Source organism: Bos javanicus, chromosome 8, assembly GCF_032452875.1.
Source record: "Bos javanicus breed banteng chromosome 8, ARS-OSU_banteng_1.0, whole genome shotgun sequence".
Lineage (NCBI taxonomy): Eukaryota > Metazoa > Chordata > Mammalia > Artiodactyla > Bovidae > Bos > Bos javanicus.
In genome coordinates this window covers 2225824-2246089 of record NC_083875.1, presented here as the reverse complement: position 1 = coordinate 2246089, position 20266 = coordinate 2225824, and the positions used below count along the sequence as shown (strand labels likewise).

At 48.4% G+C, this 20266-nt stretch overlaps 1 protein-coding gene across 7 annotated transcripts in view; it reads right to left on the bottom strand.

The window, feature by feature from the left end:
• Positions 1-766: 766 nt before the first annotated feature.
• The window catches only part of CLCN3 (chloride voltage-gated channel 3), an 89379-nt gene continuing 69879 nt past the window's right edge, over positions 767-20266 (bottom strand). For 4 of the 7 annotated variants that reach the window (XM_061424920.1, XM_061424921.1, XM_061424919.1 and 1 more), the window contains 5 exons: positions 19550-19736; positions 16475-16873; positions 11206-11422; positions 4742-4817; positions 767-3392 (listed from right to left, as the gene is read on the bottom strand). In XM_061424920.1, coding sequence (XP_061280904.1) covers positions 3234-3392; positions 4742-4817; positions 11206-11422; positions 16475-16873; positions 19550-19736 — 1038 coding nt within the window. In that variant the 3' untranslated portion in view covers positions 767-3233. The remainder of the gene's footprint in view (positions 3393-4741; positions 4818-11205; positions 11423-16474; positions 16874-19549; positions 19737-20266) is intronic. The other 3 variants (XM_061424924.1, XM_061424923.1, XM_061424925.1) reach the window with 1 other exon arrangement.

Below are 20266 nucleotides of genomic sequence, written 5' to 3'. Positions count from 1 at the left end.
GCTGACACCCCAACCCTGCCAAGCCCCTGCCCTCGTCCCTCCAGCGCCAAGACCTACCTGGTGTTCTCACACCTGGCAGTGGGTCCCACCGGGGTACAGGTGCTCCTGCCCCTCCCACGGGAAGCCTTGTCAGCCCGCTGTGCGCTCACCCCCCTCGTCACCCATGACCAGCATCCCTACCCCCGAGGCCACGTCGTGCCCCTCTCCCCCCGGCTGGGGGATTTCTGCCCGGACACTGACCAGGACAGCATGAGGCTGCCCAGGATCACATAAACACATGTGCTCAACAACCATGACACCAACTCATGACATGTACCAGCATCTGATGCTCGTGCCCAGCAGTCCCAGGAGCACACTTGTGCTCAGTCGTCGAGTGAACAGCACGAGAACAACAAAACAAGGTGTCCTGGGCGTGTCAGGACCAGGTTCACTCCCTGGACGCCACAGATATGGCTCCACAGACTGTGTGTCTCCCTCCCCGGAGGCAGTTTGCAAACCTCTGTGCTTGTTCTCAGAAACACAGTCTGCAGGGGACTTACCTGTCTCCTTTGAGGTGTGTGGTCCCTGCACCCACACCCGTGCTGCTGCACACACCCTGCTGTCAGCTTGGGGTCTGCCGGGTCCCCACGACTCCTGCTTGCCAAGGACAGCACGGCCTCGCAGCCCAAGAGACGCGGGACACCCCGGGAGGCTGCATGCTACACGACACACAGCGGCCGTGACCCCGGGGCACGCTGACCGAGGGAATCAAAGGCCAAACCACACGTTGTCATAGAGATTTTAATAGGTTTTCTGATTGACTCATCACAGTCACCATTTGTACTGTAATGATATGCAGCTTTACTACACTAGTATAAATAAACAGATAAATACAGCTCTAGGCAACATCGCAGATGAACAAACTAGGCATTCATGAGTCAGAACTGAACACAGTTATTAAGGAGAAGAGATGCTGACACCCTGCCCATTCTCATCATACCTTCTCAGAAAAGGCACTCCAATGAGGCTCCACCTGCGCTCCACTGGGCCGGGCACTTCCACCGCATGGTCTCCAGCTCCCCTCGTCGGGCTGACACGCAGACACCCCACACACCAAAAGGAAAAGTGGAATGGAGTGACAGACACAACCACAAGCATGCTGGAGGCACAGCCCGCCCCCTGCATCTCAGCAGGAAGGGCACACACTGAGGAGAGAATTGGCATCCGCCCGAGATGTCAGTGTGAAGCAGGACCCAAAATCGGAAAGGAAACGAGGGAGACAAAACACGCCACATGTGACGCCACGTGCGACGCAGTGCGGCCACGGAGCCCGCACGCTCACTGGGCCTCGGGCAAACGCACAGACGAGAGGTTGAGAGGAGACCAGCTGACCTTGGTTCAGGAAGGGCTGTCTCCACACGCTGGGAAGCAAGTGCGGAGGTGGCCGGAAGGGGGAAACAGGACACAACACTAACTGCAGGCAGAGCAGAGCTCAGGTGTCGTGGAATTCCTAACGTCTGCTCACCTCTCAGTGGTCGTTCTCATATGGCTTCGAGATCTTATAAATCCTCAGCATCATAAAATCTTCTGTGATCTCCCAGACCTTACAGGTTTATTAAGAATCAAGAGGTGAACAATCACTTCCAAAATATAAAAACAGCTCATTGCAAGATGTGTTTCAGAAAAATGTCTGTCTCTAAAAATTCATTTTGCCTCCCAAGATGCATAATCCAGAATTTTCAGGCCAGTGCTTCAAGTGAACTGCCTTCGCTGATGTGAACTGAGACCATGATTAAGACAGGTATTTTCCAAAACCCCAAATTCCAAACACATGCGGTACATTTTCAGCCCACTGTGCAAGAAAGTGCAGCGTGGATTCAAAATGTCACTGGACACCTGGACGTGACCTCCACGAAGGTTCACAAGTTCTGTTCAGATCAACATTTTAACTGCTACCTCTGCCATTCTATTGTTTTCTTTTCTGGTTAACATTATTTAACTTTTAATCTGCGAAACGATACATAGTGTTTCAGCTTCCAGTTAATGAGTCAAAATGGACAAGCTGGAAACACAACCCAGAGGATGGCAGTGAGAGATGAGAAAAGGTTTCCATACACGTGTGATCACAAAGAAACAACCACACCACATCTTAGACCCTCGTTCCCACTGTAAACTTTTTTTGTTCATATCTCCATATTTCTAAGTCTGAGTTAGTCTATAAAAATCACATTAAAAAGGTAAAAGTATTTAAGTGTGATATTAACTGATCTGTATTTTATAAATTTTAATCCATAAAAATATAAATAAGAATGGTAAATTTTTAAGAAAGAAATATACATTTAGTGCAAGTTATGAATTACATTTCTTCTTCAGTGTCAGCAGTAAAATACCTTAAGGGGAAAAAAAAAAAACAAACAGACTGATCTAATTTCAAGAAAAAGAAAATTTCCAGTGTTTAAACATGCAACTCATAGCAGGTGCAGCTCGACACAACACTTCCTTCTTGTCACTATCAAAGCAGCATCATTTCCTTACGCTCAATGGTACTTGTGTTATAGGAGTTTTAGAAACAGAAAAATCTGCGTTAAGACCAGTTCACATTATCCATCAAGTCAGAGAGGGTGAGAAAAGCAAGAAGAACACTGTCCATCCTTATCAGTCAAGTCCCCTGTGGTGGATGCTGAACCCCTCCCCCCGCAGAGCTTCCGCGGCGCCTCGGCCCGGGTTGTGGTACCGGGCTTGCCCCAAGCACCTCGTGTGGGACACAGCACCCGCTCCCCTCCCTGTGACGAGACCCCGGTACGACCACGCACATCTCAATATGAGAAAGGACTGCTCCCCACGTGCACACCACTCTCAGAGGCTTGGTGACAGCTCGCAGGGGAGGGGAGAGGAGAGGAAGAAGCTCGTCCGGAATGTAGAAAGGTAATGCTTTACCTGTACAGTTCAGGAGTTAAACACAACAGTTTTGATTTAAAAAACAAAAACAAACAAAAAAAAAAGGGCAAGACCTTACAGTCTTAGAGATGGCTCAATTCAGAGGGATCCCTTCTGACAGGGGGCCTGCCGGCCTCTCTGCAGGGCCAGAGAGGACGGGGTCCGGTCAGGGCCGCCTCCAGCGCTGAGCGCACGGCTGGGACGGCCCCACGCGGCTCGCCGGCGCCGGCGGGGAGGCCCGGCCGCCTCCACCGCCCCTCCCCGCACCACCACAGCAGCCGCAGGAGCCCGCCGCCGCCGGTCCTGCTGGCTCCGGGTCAGAGCGAGCTGCTGCTGAGCAGGCAGGCCTCCTCCCCGGCCTCCTCCCCGTCCTCCGCCGCGGAGCTCAGTTGAACATGATGGAGGCGGGGTCTTGGTTTGCCGTCTGGGCCATATGACGGAGGATGTCTTTTTTTGTGATGATACCAAGGAGGCGTCTGAAAAGGACAAGCAGAAGGTTGCCATTAAAAGGAAGGGAAAGGAGAAGTTAAACCCACAGCTAAATCCTTTCGGCTGACAGAAGGAGAGCAAAGCAATCAGCCCGAGTCTGTATTTTCAAACAGTATCTTGGTCAAGTAACTCAACATCCAGCAGCCATGCTCGGAGGTATCGAGCATGACGCCCCTAACCGCTCAGTGTCCCTGAGACTGAGAACCGGACTGCGGAGGCAGAGCCTCTGAGTCACGTGAGCCAGCGCGTGAGAGAGCAGAATGCAGAACAAGAAGGGGCGCTGAGCCCGCCTGAGGAGAACAGCTCCTTCCCACCAGGCTGAGAGAGAAGAAAACATAATGACCAAGTCCCCTTTAGAGTGCACTTTTCTTTAAAGCCAAAATTAACTGTCTTTAAAAAAACTGACTTAAAGAGTGCCCAGCTGTATGCCGAATCTTCATGAAAGCACATACAATTCAGGTAAAATGCACTTAAAATGGTCGACACAGAATTTCAATCCCAAACTTCAGAACCCCAAGAATAAATCTCTAGGATGACCCGAGTTTCTACTACAGTCATCAATGTCTTCCTTTTCTGATTTTAGTCAAAAAAGGTACAGTGCTTTTATGAAAGTCTGAGTTGTTAACGCTTACATTAAAAGATAGGTGAAAAAAAAAATCAAGAAGCAGTCCTAGAAGATTATTACAGACGAAGCAGAAAGCAGAAGGGATGAATAGTTACTTATTTTTCTGGCCAGTGGTTTCTTCAAAAAGGATGCATGGAGATCAGTGCTAGATTGAAGTCTACAGGGACAGGCCTCATGGAGGGGTGACAACCAGGCAAAAGAGCCCAGCGTGAGACTGCCAGAGCCAGACAACTTATCAGAGAACTCGAAATCCTCTTTAGTCACGACTCCACTGGGACCCACGGCCACACGTGACCCTCAGCTGCTGCCCACACTCTAGAAACAGCCTACAGAGGGTGCTGGAGCCCAGGCCCCAGGATCTGAGGGTGTATGGGGCGGGCGGGCTGCTGAGCTGGGTAACACCACGTGTGCACACGTGGGCTTAGACTCCCCACGACACAGCCAAGACCAGGGAAGAAAGACAGGGACGGGCTTGGGGGAGCTCCTGGGTGGAGTGGGGGTATCTGCTGTAGGATATTGTACAGACCACACTGCCTACAGTCCTAAAGCCAAGGAGAGGCTCTGGTGGCCAGGAGGTGGGCCTGCTGCTTCCCAGGGCAGGGTGTGCACACACCCCCGTGTGAGGAGGAGGAAAGGTCTAACAAAGCTGACGGGGGAGGCAAGGGCACGGAGCCACCCCCCGCCCGGTCTGGGGAGCAGCCGCGTGATCACCAGGGGCTCGGCGCGCCGCGTCAGCTCCTCCAGGTGTGCTACCATGTTCTTCTTGGTGATGATCCCCAAGAGGCTCCTGCAACAGACCACGTGATGCTAATGACTGCGGGGGACTTGGGGAGGGGTCCTACCATCATGATACAGAGGGCTAGAAAGAGCTAAAACGTGATGGGCTTCAGAAAAATACACACAGAAGTGCTCTGAAACCCCAGGTACCACTGCATTACCTCTACTGGCTTTTGCATGTGACGCAATCCTACTTTAAATACTGGTAGGTAGCTGTCCTTCTTAAATTAAAAATCAAGATTATAAAAGCTCAAAATGAAAATGACTCAAAAAAAAAGTACAAATAAACGCCATCAATATAGAGCTGCACAACTCTGAACTACAGCTTCAAGTTCTCTCCACAGAGGAAAGTGCTTCTCATTCCTCAAGGGCCAGCCCCCGGCCCTCCTCACTGCATCCACCTTTATAATGGAAGTCAATGAATTCAGGGGGTATACACAATGGGTGTTGAGAACCTTAAAAAGCTTTCATCTTTAAATTCTGGAAGCCCGTCCAGCACACTCTGCAGGGTGATTGGACACCCTGCCATCTGGCTAGGTCAGTTCTGTGTCGCACTGCCTCAGACCACCCCGGCTTCCTGAAGAACGAACTTCAGCAGGGGACCTGCTCAGTCAAGGGCTCTGGGCCCCCAGGAGGCTGCTTATACAGCGGTCAGTCACGGGGCAGGGAAGGCCCCTGGGGAGGGATGGGCAGGAAGCAGGCAGGGAAGGGCCTGGGAGAGGCAAAAACCGCTTCTTTGCAAATGTCTTCTCATCTTTTACAACAATGCACTTATCCTTAAGAACAAAGACAAGCTGAACAATTCTCAGAGCGTGGGAGCACCTCTCCCTCCAATAGCTCAGAACATGCCCCACATAAAATAAGCACCCACTCAGTTCTAAGAGAAACAATCACCAGTTCACCTGCATATATAGTTGGAATCAAGAAAACTGAGCATCTTGACATTAAAAGAACCCCAGTTTAATTCTTACTCGTTCTTCTCTACCTGATTACATACAATGATTAATTTCAGTTAGTAAGTTATTAAGCTCTGCCAAACCTCAAGGTACGTACGCAATGAGGTCAGTCATGAATTTATTAAGGACATAATGGCAAACTTATACATTTATAAAGTAATCTTTGTATTTACAAAGTAACAGCCATAAAGGGAGGAAATACATATGTTTCCTCTCTTTAGTTACTGGAGAAAAGCAATTTCAGAGTAATAAGGACAAACTCAGTACCGCTTTATTAATTTCAGAAGTCTGGGGAAAATCAATGCAAAATCTGACTCCCGTAAAAGATGATTTTGTTCCTTGGGGTGCACAACTCTGTAAGAGCAATACAGCTCGACCAGCACCCTGCCCCAAGGTATCTGTGTCCAGAAACACCAGGCCCAGGAGCCCCTCTGCCCCCCGGCTTCCTCCCCCAAAGGTGCATGTTTGGAAAACCATGTTTACTGTCCGTCCCGTGTGCGAAGCTCCACAGTAAAGAAACCTCTACAGCATCTGATCCAACACTTTCCTGACCCACACGGCCACAGAACTCGTTCTGAGCAGTTCCTGTGAACTTCCTGCTGGTTCCACCAAAGCTGTAGGATTCTGAGAGATTCTGCTTATCAGAACACGAAACATGGGCAAGACCCTCCCCCCAACCCCATTTTCTCCTTTCATCTGCACGTCTGGATTCCTCAAGTCTTCTTCCCCCAAACACACAGCTGTTTTCCACCTCTAAGGACTCAGTAAGAAACCCTAACATGTTGACCACTAGACTCACCACTAAAATGCAGAAGACACGCGCGCTCTTCTTATATCAACCTATTTTCCTTAAAGGACAAAAATAAAGGAAATGTAATCACGGCACCTCCCACCCCAAGCTCTCTTGTGAAAAGGCAGGCTCAAGCGAGAACCTGAGCTGTCCACCCTGACCAGCGCCCTCCACTCACTCCTCTCTAGCGCCTGTGCCGCTCAACAACCTGGCACTGTCAGCAGAGTGCACGGCGGTAACGAATGCCAGGGCCTGGGACGTGCTTCACCAGGACTGCGCAAGGACACGCCCACTGTCACGACTGGGGAGGACCAGCCACGGGGGGCACAGAGAGCAGCACGGAGCAGGTCAGAGTTGAGGATGACCCGGCCTGGCTTCCAACTGAGCCGTGCATTACTAAAGGGACCCCCACCCGTAAAGCTTTCGAAAAGGTACTCCATTTAGCATCTATTTATTAAGCTTTTAAACAATGATGCTTGGTACCATTACTCTTTAAACAACCCTAAACAAAAGAAAACAGCTATTCTGCTGACATACATCTCTTCTCCCATCAGTATCTGTGATATCTGATCATCCAACGCCCTGCCCATCACTGAAGATAAGCCTGAGGGTAAAACCGCCTTGCACACCAGTTATAAACCTGGAGGCTCACACCAAATAGACTTGTTTGGTCGATCACCATTTATCTCTCATTAGTTGTAAAATAATGTAACGTAAAATCCAGATTTCTGACGACATATCAGTAACTACAAGATACGCCCCACATAAACAAACCCAGGTTTACACTGTCCCCTGACAGCCAACATGCAGTTCACCCCAGTTCCCAACCTTCCTGTCCCAGCCTTTCTGGAGCCACTGCTACTCTCAACCCCAGTCCAGCTGATGCCCATTAACTGGAGGAAACCACAAGTGGGAGGATTTCCCCCTACTTTCTCATTTCCCTATGGTTACACTAAAATAAATGGAACAAAAATAATCCTTAGAAAACCTCAAAAAGTCTCATTTTAGGGAAGGGATGTAAGAGGAAAGCTGTGAGAATCTGCTTTTCTCCCCCACAGGGAGTTGGAGAGGAGAAAAACCTTAATTTGAAGTAACTAATCATGAACATGAAAAGTACAATCAACTAATATTTGCAGAAAACCAACCATGTGCAAAATTTAGTGCCAAATAGCCTAGGAGGCCAAACCACATGCCTGCAGCTACATAAGCTCATGGTCTGGTGCCACGACTCCTCAAGTATGAGGCACATAAACCAACCTTAGCAGTCCACTCAGTCATATTTGACAACTAGTTACTAAGTCAAAATGAGTCAACTCAGTCATCGTATATATACACGCACAAACATGGCTTTGCAAACATGGGATGCTGGTTTAAAACCTAAAATTCAAACATTCAAATGCAGCAATATCACTATGTGATAAACAACAGAAACTGTAAGTGTCATCATGTCACACATGGGACCAAGAGATTCTTTATACTGAAAAGAGACACTTGAGCACTTTAACATTGAGGTAAATTATTTTATAGGATAATGTGAAAATATCTATTAAATTTTCAATGCATTAACTTTCAAATTTTTCACTTTTAGGACTTTATTCTTCAGATCAGTTTTGTTCAGTCACTCAGTCGTGTTGATTCTTTGCGACCCCATGGACTACAACATGCCAGGCTTCCCTGTCCATCACCAACTCCCGGAGCTTGCTCATGCCCATCAAGTCGGTGATGCCATCCAACCATCTCATCAACTGTCATGCCCTTCTCCTCCTGCCCTCAATCTTTCCCAGCATCAGGGTCTTTTGAGTCAGTTCTTCATATCAGGAGGCCAAAGTATTTGAGCTTCAGCTTCAGCATCAGTCCTTCCAATGAATATTCAGGACTGATTTCCTTTAGGATGGACTGGTTGGATCTCCTTGCAGTCCAAGGGACTCTCAAGAGTCTTCTCCAACACCACAGTTCAAAAGCATCAATTCTTCGGCGCTCAGACTTCTTTATAATCCAACTCTCACATCCATGCACGACTACTGGAAAAACCATAGCTTTGACTAGACGGACCTTTGTTGGTAAAGTAATGTCTCTGCTTTTTAATATGCTGTCTAGGTTGGTCATAGCTTTTCTTCCAAGGAGCAAGCTTCTTTTAATTTCATGGCTGCAGTCACCATCTGCAGTGATTTTGGAGTCCAAGAAAATAAAGTCTATCACTATTTCCATTGTTTCCCCATCTATTTGCCATGAACTGATGGGACCAGATGCCATGATCTTAGTTTTTTTAATGCTGAGTTTTAAGCCAGCTTTTTCACTCTCCTCTTTCACTTTCATCAAGAGGCTCTTTAGTTCTTCGCCATAAGGGTGGTGTTATCTGCATATCTGAGGTTATTGATATTTCTCTCAGCTATTTCTCCCTGCATATTCTTCAGATATGCATATGTGAATCAGTACATACGAATGTTCACTGAATATTCTTTGTAACAGTATAATTCAAGAGAATGGATACAGTCAACTAGAAGGCAGGACAATGAACTGATCATAACCCTTGGCAAAGCTGTAAGCTCTCGGCATCCTGCCCACCATCATTTGCTCACTGTTACCACACTGACTACTACCTATTTCCTGTTCTCCCCTTTCGTGAGCAGTATTATTGTGGTTGTTTTGTTATTTCTCATCAATGCAGTCTGAGGGCATTTGAACCAGAAAACTTGCCCTTTGGTTTCCAGAACGGTGAACATTCCTTCAAGGCTAAAGACACTGTGGACTGTGAACATCAAGCCAGGTGCAGTGGCTGAGGAAGACCATGGAGCTCTTTCATAAGAAGGATAAGGGTTACGATGTGGCAGGAAGAGTGTGCACAGATGAGTATTTTAGTCGCCCAAGGAGTCTAGACTACCCGATGTCAATTCTCAGCCTTTCTATTATTAGCACACTCTGAGAGTTTTAAATATTAAATTATGCGACGACGCTGGCATCTAGAGGCCACGCAGCACCATTCTGGGGGGCGATATGTATGCAGAAGTTGCAGGGTAGATCTCTGTGGAGAACTCCTCGGAGGAAGAGCCGACAGAGATGGCACCGGTAAGCCTGAAACGCCCTGAGCTGACCAGCCGTCCTGCAAGCTCAGAGCAACCACAGAGAGCCAAGGAAGCCCCGGGACTCTGTTCTGGACACCTTGAACCCACCACCACTCCCAGCAACTACCTTGCTGGGCTTGGCAAGAGTACCTGGACTCTATCATATAATAAAAAGAAAACGCTTATCTTGGGAAAAAATAAAAAGAGAACTCCCTGCCCTTGATCAAGAGCTCATCCCTCCATCGATTCCTCCCTGCTTCCTGGAGTTACCTTCAGTGGCTAGCACAGTGCAAATACTAGCCATGAGTCACACTCTCTAGCTTCTATTTGTATTCCAGACCCTTACGGGCTAATACATTGTCCAAGAAATCACGGCACTTTCCTGGCGGTCCAGTGTTGAAGACTCTACTGCCAATGCAGAGGGCATGGGTCCCGTCCCTGGTTGGGGAACTGAGATCTCACATACCACACGGTATGGCCAAAAACAAACAAAAAAAGAAATCACAAAGAAAGAGACAGACTCTACTGGTCAACAATCACATCAAACAGCAAGAGGCAGGACTTCTGAGCTGGGAGGCTACTGTTCCCTGGACTACCTGTGCTGACCACGGGCCTGGGCACAGCTTCCCACATAGATGACCACCTCCATCCAGAGGGGCCGCAGGAGGGCTGCAGCCAGAGGCGCCCACCTCCTGCCGTCCCCTAGAGAGGGCCTCCCTGTCCTGTCTGCGCAGGACGGCTGTGGGGCCGCCGGGGCCTCCCGTGCACAGGCCTCCAGCAGTCTCACATGGTGTGGGCCAACCGCCCCACCTACTCCCCCCAGCCTCACTGTCCTCAGCCTTCAGGTGCGGGCTCCGAGCACAAAGAGCAGCGTGGTAGGAACCAGGGGACCGGAGAGAAAGGGCGGCAGGGAGGCACGCTGCAGGCCCGGGAGCAGGGAGCAGCACCAGGCAGCAGGCTGGCGTCAGGGCCAGAGGCGCAGTGTCTCCCTGCTCCCCAACTCCCACCAGACCATACTTCCCCAAACCCCCACGTGGAGAAACACGGCCAGGTTATGTGCAAAGGGCAGAAAACCAATGTGTGCATTTTAAATACATAAGTGTTTATCTGCCAGACTGTATCCACAGGATTTGCAGATGGAGACTGTAGGAAAATGGAAACAGAGCATTTGCAAAAGGCTTTCAGCTAGTCCACCAACTTTGTCTAATTATACACAATTTCCCTCACCACACAATTAATCAAACAGTAAACAGCCAGCTATTCAGAAAGTTGTTACTGTCCTAGAGACAGACACTCTGACCATGAAATATCTACAAGAACAGGCCGCTGCAGTGCTCCATGCAGTGGGGTCCACTGCTCTCCAAGAGTGACCCGTCAGCTTGGAGGCCCCCCCAGTCCCTTTGCAACCCCTTAGGACACATCACCTCCCTGCAGCCCTGAAGCGCTCCTGGTTCAGCAGAGACCTGGCAGTCAACACTTTGCCCACCCTTGGTAAGTGGGACTCTGAGGGGCTAATCCTGAACGGCAGACCTCCCCCGGGGGCCCCCCACCCGACCCCAAGGGCCCCGCACCTGAGGGGGACACACCCACCCGTTGTGCGTGACGAGGCACTGCCGCAGGCCCAGCTTCCGGAAGATGTCCACCACGATCTCCATGGGTGTGTGGTCTGTCACCGTGAACGGGCTCATGTCCAGGATGCTGCGGAGCTTCAGCGGCCGGGGGCTCTCGGCCGGCAGGGACGGGGTGTGCTGCGCAAAGCACACACGCGAGCTGCCCACAATCCCCTCCTGCTTTTTCCGGGCACTTTCTGCAGAGACAGAGAAGACCACCCATTACACACTGACAGGGCTCCTTCTGTTTTAATGGCGACCTGCTTATTCACAGACTTAAAATGATAAACAAACATATCCTTTTGACCTCTTCATTTTTTCCTCTCTTCCTAACCAAGAAAAAAACCCACTGAAAAGCTATTTCATGATCTCCTGTACTCAAAAGAATCAGAATCCACTAATAACAAATCGTCTTTGTGCAAATAAAATATTTTTGGTGTCGTCATTAGCATGGCATGATTTTTGTTGCTGCTGTCTAACACTGACAGACCAGGAAGCGTGCTGGGACCATGGGACCTGACACCTGCACAAGCAATGGGACAGCCCTCACTAAGGGAGCCTCCCCACCAGGGCCCGCCTGCGCCAGATCCACAGAGAACTCCAGCCTCCTGACAGGACCGCGCTGTCTGTCCCCTGCTGTGAACCAGCTAGTTCGTTCTGACATTCAAGCTTAATGTTCCCAGTGAGCCGTGAGGTGGGGTGAAACTATTCACACAGTCACGTTCCTGAAGGACACCGGCCAACTTTCATGGCTTATCTGTGAAGGCCGTGAAATCCTGCTCCTGGGGCCCCGCTGCCGGTGCTCCGGCCTTGTGTCTGCTTCCTCTGCCACCTCTCAATGTGCGAGACAGGATGTGGCCAGGAGGCAGAGCACTGCCGAGGAAGAACGCAGGCCACGGGGCGGGAGGAGGAAACCCACAAAAGGGAGAGCATACACAGGGAAAATGAAAACGCTCGTGTTCCTGCTGCTGAGTCAGTGTGAATTCAAAACTGCATACACATTTGGTATCTGTCATACTGAACATTATTTTGCACAGAAATTTTGCTACAAAAACATTTAAACAAACATACTAAGCATCAGTCCTGCATGAAGAGTGAGCACAGCTCATAGACACAAGCTGCAACCCTTTCCACTCTTTCTGATCACTAAGGCCCGGCTTCACCGTGCGGTAACGCCCAGTGGGGTTCTAACACTGGGACTCCCGAGCACACCTCGAAAGCATGAGGCAGACAGGGGAGAAGAAAGCCCCTCAGCAACTGACATAAATGACTTCTGAAAACTGCTTGTTGAGCTGTTGTCAGCCCAAGGAAGCATCAGGTTACTGGCCCACCATGAATGACAGTCATTTGAGTGCTTTTAGAAAGCTAACCCCAATGGTCAACCTGAAACCTTAACTGAGCACATATTATACCATCAGTGCAACAAGCAGAAAGACTGCTTAAATATACATCCAACGATAAAACAATCCCAGAAGAGTCTAGAAAAACGCTATTGATGACTGTAACTCATTTACTTTTTTCCTGGAACTATGGGCCTTTACACCTGCACAAGCAAGGAGACAGCCCTTACTACGGGACAGAGGCACACGCCTAGGAGTCCATCTGGGACTCGAATGTGTTGTCTGAAGAACACCACTTTTATATGAAGGCCGGCATTACTGACACAAGGACATTTACTGAACACGTACTAAGTGCCAGGACATCTCCTAGATTTGGTTTTTGGAAAAAAATAAATTGTTTTTGAATGTCATTCAAAGGCCTTTGAAGCAGAAATCATCATCTGAGTTTTGACATGATTCACTTTTTTTTAAGGAGTGCATGCAGATGAAGAGTTACACTTCTAGGAGAAGGGCTTACTTGTATTAATTTAGGAAACCAACAGGTCTCTATATTCACAGCATGGTGTTTCAACTACCTGAGCAGGTACAAGGCTCATTTTAACTCCTACAAAGAGATACACGAGAGACTGGTCCAGGGACCAACCAGCGTTTGGATTCCTGAGTAAGCACCCTTTCACAGTCTGGGGTTGGTAACCCTGCTGTGGGGAGAGCCTGAGCAGGGTCTCCCCCAGGTGTGCTAAAGCTTTACTCGGCACAGAAGCTCCTGAGGGGGCAGGAGAGCCATGCGGCGAGGGGGAAGCCTGCCCCTGTGGCCCACCTTTCTGACCCTGGTCACTCTGACCACGGCATTCAAGTTCTCACACATGAACAGTCTCCCTGTAAAACCCACAGTTCCTAGTACACAAACAGAAAGGAGCAGGTCCACTTTTACACCCTAAGGTGGAAAACAGAAAAGACAATTCCATTCACACTATGCTGCTGCTGCTGCTGCTGCTGCTAAGTCACTTCAGTCGTGTCTGACTCTGTGCGACCCCATAGACGGCAGCCCACCAGGCTCCCCCGTCCCTGGGATTCTCCAGGCAAGAACACTGGAGTGGGTTGCCATTTCCTCCTCCAATGCATGAAAGTGAAAACAGTTTGCTTTTTATTTACTTCTTTATTAGTATTTTGGTCACACCACAGGGTATGTGGGATCTAGTTCCCTGACCAGGGACCGAACCCGGGCCCCCTGAATTGGCAGCATGCAGTCTTAACCACTGGGCCACCAGAGAAGTCCTGTGCTTCATTTTAAAGAAACACACAACATCATGCCTTACTAATACATCTGGACCCAGAAAGGCAGGAGGCGTGTCTCTCCATTTGGACTAAACTTGAACACAGTAAACTGCTGTTCACTCCTGGTGAGAGTACGTGGCAGAACCACGACTTAGAGTCTGAAAATATCTTACGAAATTACACGTGTCGCCCTCTGACTCAACAACTCCATTTCTAGTATTTGCCTACTTCTGTGCACAGAGAAAACATCAACTGCGTGAGGTTATCAGCTGTGTGAGGAAGCAGTGTTTATCACAGCAGAAGGGAAACATCTTCAGCGCCCCTCAGCGGGAAGCTGACTTATAATCACGATGGATCCCATGGCACCCCCACCCAGTGGCACTAAGGCTGCTGAGATAACATGGTCTGGAAAGAGGCGCAAGAACACACTGTCCAGTGGGAAAGGCGAGACACAACAGCGCACGATACAATCTGCTGCTGAAGAAAAAAAAGGAAAACACATACACTGATGTACCTGAGTACAGAATGCTGCCCACAGAAACGGTGGGAGCACGCAAGCGCCTGCGTGCAGAGGTAACCGGTGACTATGGCGTCACGGGTGAGAGGTTTTCACTGTATGTTTAACCTTCTTGACTTTGAACTTTGTGTATGTACTGTCTACACATAGACTTAAAAAAAGTTTTAATGAAAATAACATAAAAATGGGGAATTTATAAACAAATCTGGGGAAAAGTGGTCTTTTGAATCTTGAGTTTTCCCATCTCCAGACACAAGACAGCTCATGACTGACTTCAGCATTCTTTCTTGCTAATATCTTTTCAGAAGTACCTTATGTAAATATATATAGACAATATATTATATCTTATATAAATATATTAAACTACATACTATATCTTACATAAATATAAACTACATACTATGGTTTATATAAATATACATAAACTACATATTATATCATATATAATATGTTGTTTATAACATAAAAAACCTAGTGCACAGGTCTATGTTTCCCATTCAAAAACTAAAACTTCAGCAAAATATATGTGCATGAATATTTAAGGTATGGTACAACAGACCACAATGTAACCAAGCTTTCTGACAACAGGGTTTGATAACTCACAGAACCTAAGGCCCCTCGAGTCCCTGAAACCTGTCATGCCAATATTTTATTTCCCAAGACAGTAATAAAAAATATTTTAAAATATATCCACAGAATCAATGGGAGTACAAATAATTCTTAACTTTACCACTGTCTTATCTTTTAAAAACCTGGGCTTTTTCCTTTAAATTTCTAACACCAAAATTCTGACCCTTTTATTCTTCATTTACTATTACAGCTTACAATGTAAAAAAGTAAAGAAGGAAGCTCTTCTCTGGTGGCACGTCAGCCGTGGTGGCGGCCCGGAGGTGGACGCACCTGTGCGTAGCCCTGATGCCACATACATTGGAACCCGCACTCCGTGGCCTCCAGCAGAGCTCGCAGCGCCAGGACCGCTGGGCTGTGGAGACCTCCAGGCTCTATCTCCGCAGCTGAACTGGCTGATCTGAAGACTTGCTCTCCTGTCTCTGCGTGAATAGCTTTTGTAGCTGACAGCTTCCAGTCTGACTTGAAAAATACTGCTCATCACACCATCCAGCCTTCCCTCGTAAATGGTGCAAGAACTCAAATACTTTACAACCCTTCTGCAGCAGCCAGAGAGGTCAGCTGGAGGGAGGCGCCAGGTTCACAGGAATGACCTTTGGGGACAGGCTGAACGGTCTGCGTGTTCAGCTCCAAGTCCTCTATTGAACACTGGGAGTGAGTATCAAAGCAACAGCTGGACGAAAATACCCTCTGTCACCTCTGGGGTTTTGGGAAGAGCAGTCAGACTGTAGAAAAGGAGTCAGATTATGCAGAAGTCTTACCAGCCTCATCAATACTGCAGGACTACAAGGAAAGGGGATAAATACATTTTGGAAGAACAAAATTGGCTTCCTCCTCAGAAATGGTTTATCTCCAAAAAATAACACAGATGGCTAATAAACTACCAATACATTTTCAAGAATGTCAGCACAGAATACAGAAGGACTTCCTTTTTTATCCTGGCACTTAACCAATAATAAAATCTCAATTATCTTTTTCACTTGAAACTATACATTACAAATTAGTAGTATAAATCTAAATTCCAAAATCAAAAAAAGCAACACCCTGTGGATTGGATATGAAACAGACCAAAGATGATGGGATTTTCAATAACTTGCATTCAAATATGAGAATGTATTTAGCTGAATACCTCAACACTTACTAAAGCCTCATAGTGCTAGTTCATGTTATTATGAAAACTGTCAACAAAACTTTTCTGGTCAAGTAGAGTCTGACTCTACTTGAAATAATACCAAATCAAAAGTTCAAATAATATTTAGGTGGGAAACAACCCAGGGAAGCATAAATGCCTTTCCTAAAAAAATCCTAAGAGATTAAGAGATACACAATATACCACTTGCCCCCACAAACTCAACAGATTATATTTTCCAGTTTCCCTTTCTTTCAGAAATCTATTATATATTTATATCTGGCCACCTAGGTACCCAGATACCAACAGCCAGTCAGAGATGGGCGTGTGTCTGTGTGTGTGGGTTTCTTTAAAAGGGTACCTATGGCAATGGTCAGGTCTCTCCTGAGGGCAAAGCCCACGAGTCTCTGCGACTCCCTGGACATGATGACAGGAAAACCGTTGTAGCTGGTCTCATTGATCATGTTCTCTATGTCGTCCACCGTCATGTTGTCCTGGGTCAGCACGGCCAGCGGGGGGTCGCTCCTCCGAGGTCTCATGACATCGGCAGCCAGGGTGGTGTGGGTGAACTCTTCTTTGGCATCCAGGAAGGGGTACCCATTCAGCCGGATGTGGGCTTCATAGATGCCTTCCCTCCCGAAGGCGTCGCCCACCCATTTGCTGGTCATCACGGCAGCCATGAGGGGCACGATGTACTCCAGGCCTCCCGTGAGCTCAAAGACGATAACCACCAGGGACACGGTCATCCTCGTCACACCGCCTGAAAAACAGGAAGGGCCCGCGTCAGGGAGCACAGGCCCCACCAACCCACGGCGGCAGAACTGCTCCACGAGGCGGGTGAGCCCAAACTATGAACACAACTTAGTGAAGAGAACCACGACTATTGTGGTAAGATCCCGAGAAACGCACATCTACTTTGTAACATTTCAAACCTGGTATACTTCAGATAAAAAAAAAAAAAAAACACAGCTGACCAGCTAAAACGGTCTGCTGTTTTGGTTTAATAGCGACATAATCTCACCCCTATGAAAGCTGATGGTTAATTCTTAAACAGTTTAGTGAAGCATATCATAGCTAACTTATTTACCACCCACTTACAAATTAAACTGCTGTGGGTAGAATATTAAATTAATGCATCTGTCCTCTAAATCTCTTCAAGATGAGTGAAAACGTTTGGACACCTTGTGAGTTCTGTTAATACTGTAATACCCCCTTAGAAAGCCCTTCTGAACCATTCTCCGTGTCCACAAGACCACCACAGGGACCCACCCTTCCCTGACCCAGGCCTCTCCACCCACTGAGCTGTCTGCCCCCCATCTCCAGCTACTCATACCTTATCTTATTACAGTCCTGCTTGACTCATTTCCAACTGTGAAGACCTCAGGTGACCCCTTAGTGCAGAAACCACCACACACTCAAAACTAAACTCCTCCTCTTCTCCAAAGAGCTCACCATGCAACCTCCCTGATGCCAACACCAGGCACCACGTCGCTCCTGACAACCGAGTGGCCACTCCTGATTCATCCCTTTACTCGGGCACCAAGACTCTCAATTCGTCCACTCAGATTTGCTCTGCAAATCTCTGTGCAGGGGTCCTTTTCACAGTATCTTCACTCCTACCAGCCTAGTCAGCCCTCAGGACTCTGTTTCTCAACCTGAGTCGTTTTGTCTTCCCTTGCTGACTGCAGCCCCCATTACCTTCCACCCACCTGACCGGCCGCATTCCCAGGTTAGCCTCTCCTCAGCTCTACTTCTACCACGCTGCCTCTCTGCTCAACACCCTACCAGGGGATCGCAGTCTATACAGTATCAAGCTTAACCTCACTCTTTTTGTTATTAGCCTAAGAACAGAAGGCAGAAAGAACCCACTATATATGATGTATCTGCATTACGCTATGGATGCCCCAAGCAGTTTACAAAAGCTTCTATTATTTTTAACTACACGCACATTTTATCAGGTATTATGCTAACAGTTTTATATGCGTACCATTGTATATAACCCCCAACAGCAAGAGACAAGTAGTTACTACTTCCATTTTGAAGAAAATAAAAAATCAAGAAGTAAAGGAACTTTCCCAGAGTCTTCACGTTGAAAGTGGCAAAGCCACAACCCTGCTACAGACCTGACCGATTCCAAACACAAACTCATCCTGATAAGAATCACGCTCCTCCTCACCAACACAACTCCACTTCCTGAGGTGCCCGCAGTGCTCTCTCCTGCAACACGGCCAGTTTCTTCCGCCCCCACGAGCGCCAGGCCCAGCATCCCAGTTTTGCTGTCTGCACATTCCTGGCCTCGTGAACGAAGTCGCCCTTTGCCAAGCCCGCGCCTCTCTCGGCACAAAGGGAACGCCCACCCGGGCCGAGCCCCTGCCACCCGCTCACCTCGCGGCTCTGCTGCCCCCGTGGCAGGAGGGCCTGCGTTCACACTTCTTTCTGTGTCATTCCTCACTTCCCCATGGCACGGATGAGTACCTGCTTCTCTAGAGAGAACCACGCTCTCTGTCACTTTCATCTACAACACACCTGAAGATCAGTAACTACACAATTTTAACTCACTGAACAGAACTAAGTCAAAATACCAAGTATAACTAAATATAGCCAAAATTATGCTGACATTTTAAATATAAAATAAGTAACAATTTTTCATGTTTAAGAGGATAAGAAATAGATTCTTAGGAATTTAATGCCAGTATTTTGCTTTTCTTTTCATTAAAACAGAAGCTATCTTTTCCCCTTCTGCTATTGACGCACCTTAAGCAGAAGCAGCCTGATAAAGAAATCTTTTAGTACGGCTCACAGTCATCACCGCAGAGCTGGGGCGAAGGTGCTCGGAGCTCTGCTGGAGTGTGGACCCAGGAACCATGCCAGAGGTCACAGGTAAGCCTAGCAAAGAGTAAGCAACTCCTCGGACAGGACTAGACAAGCCTATGTTATCCGAGATGTTTGCTGTCATAAAGTAGTACACGATATTGAAATGAAGTTAACCACACCTACAGTTTTGCACTAATGCGTGCTCTGCTGCTGCTGCTAAGCTGCATCAGTCATGTCCAACTCTGTGCAACCCCATAGACGGCAGCCCGCCAGGCTCCACCGTCCCTGGGATTCTTTAGGCAAGAACACTGGAGTGGGTTGCCATTTCCTCCTCCAATGCATGAAAGTGAAAAGTGAAAGTGAAGTCGCTCAGTTGTGCCCGACTCTTAGCAACCCCATGGACGGCAGCCTACCAGGCTCCTCCATCCATGGGATTTTCCAGGCAAGAGTACTGGAGTGGGGTGCCATTGCCTTCTCCAAACGCGTGCTCAGGGACAGGTAAAGTGAAAACTAGCTCTACACAGGCTGATGTCCCCGCTGGGCCCTTCTCCCTGACCCCACTCCTCTCCAAGCCACACACACACACACACACACACACCCCTTCCCCCCCCAGTCTCATTACCTAGGCATGCAGCCGCACCGACCATGGCATACAGGCCGGGGGTGATGCAGTCAGCGCCGACCTCACACCACTCCTTAAAGATGAACCAGTCGTGGTGATAGTAGGCCAGCTGCTCCACCGCGATGCCCACGATGCGGCCGGCGATGGCACCAATGGCCATGCTGGGGATGAACAGGCCAGACGGGACCTGCGACAGGGCAGATGCTCAGTGAGACGGGTTCTCTGCGCACCTGCCCTGCATAAGTAGTGGGACTCTCCTCTCACAGGGCAAAAATAAAGCTGCAGCAAACCCTGGCAACAGTCTACCTAACAATCCCAACTGAGTTACAGAGTAACAAACCACCTTCTCCAGCCCAAAGAGATGGTAACAAAACGTCTCCTTAGAAGGGACCAAACAGGCATCTCATTCTCCTGCATGTTAGAGCTTCAGCCAGGGTGGAGGAGGATGGGGGGTCTTAGTGGCCTGCTCTGCAGTGACACAGGAGGCCGTGCTGGGGCTCCCCACACTGGGCAGCCACACCCTATTCCCTGGGAATCTGGTCTGCAGTACACAACGAGGAATTCAGGGTGTTAATCAGCCGACCTTAAAACAGATTATCCAGGATGATGGGGATGGGCCTGAAGTATCACAAAGGCTTTTTAAAGGTGAAAGAAAAATTTAGAAGCGTTGTGTCAGAATGCAGAGATAAAACGAGATATGACCAGACACACTGGTTC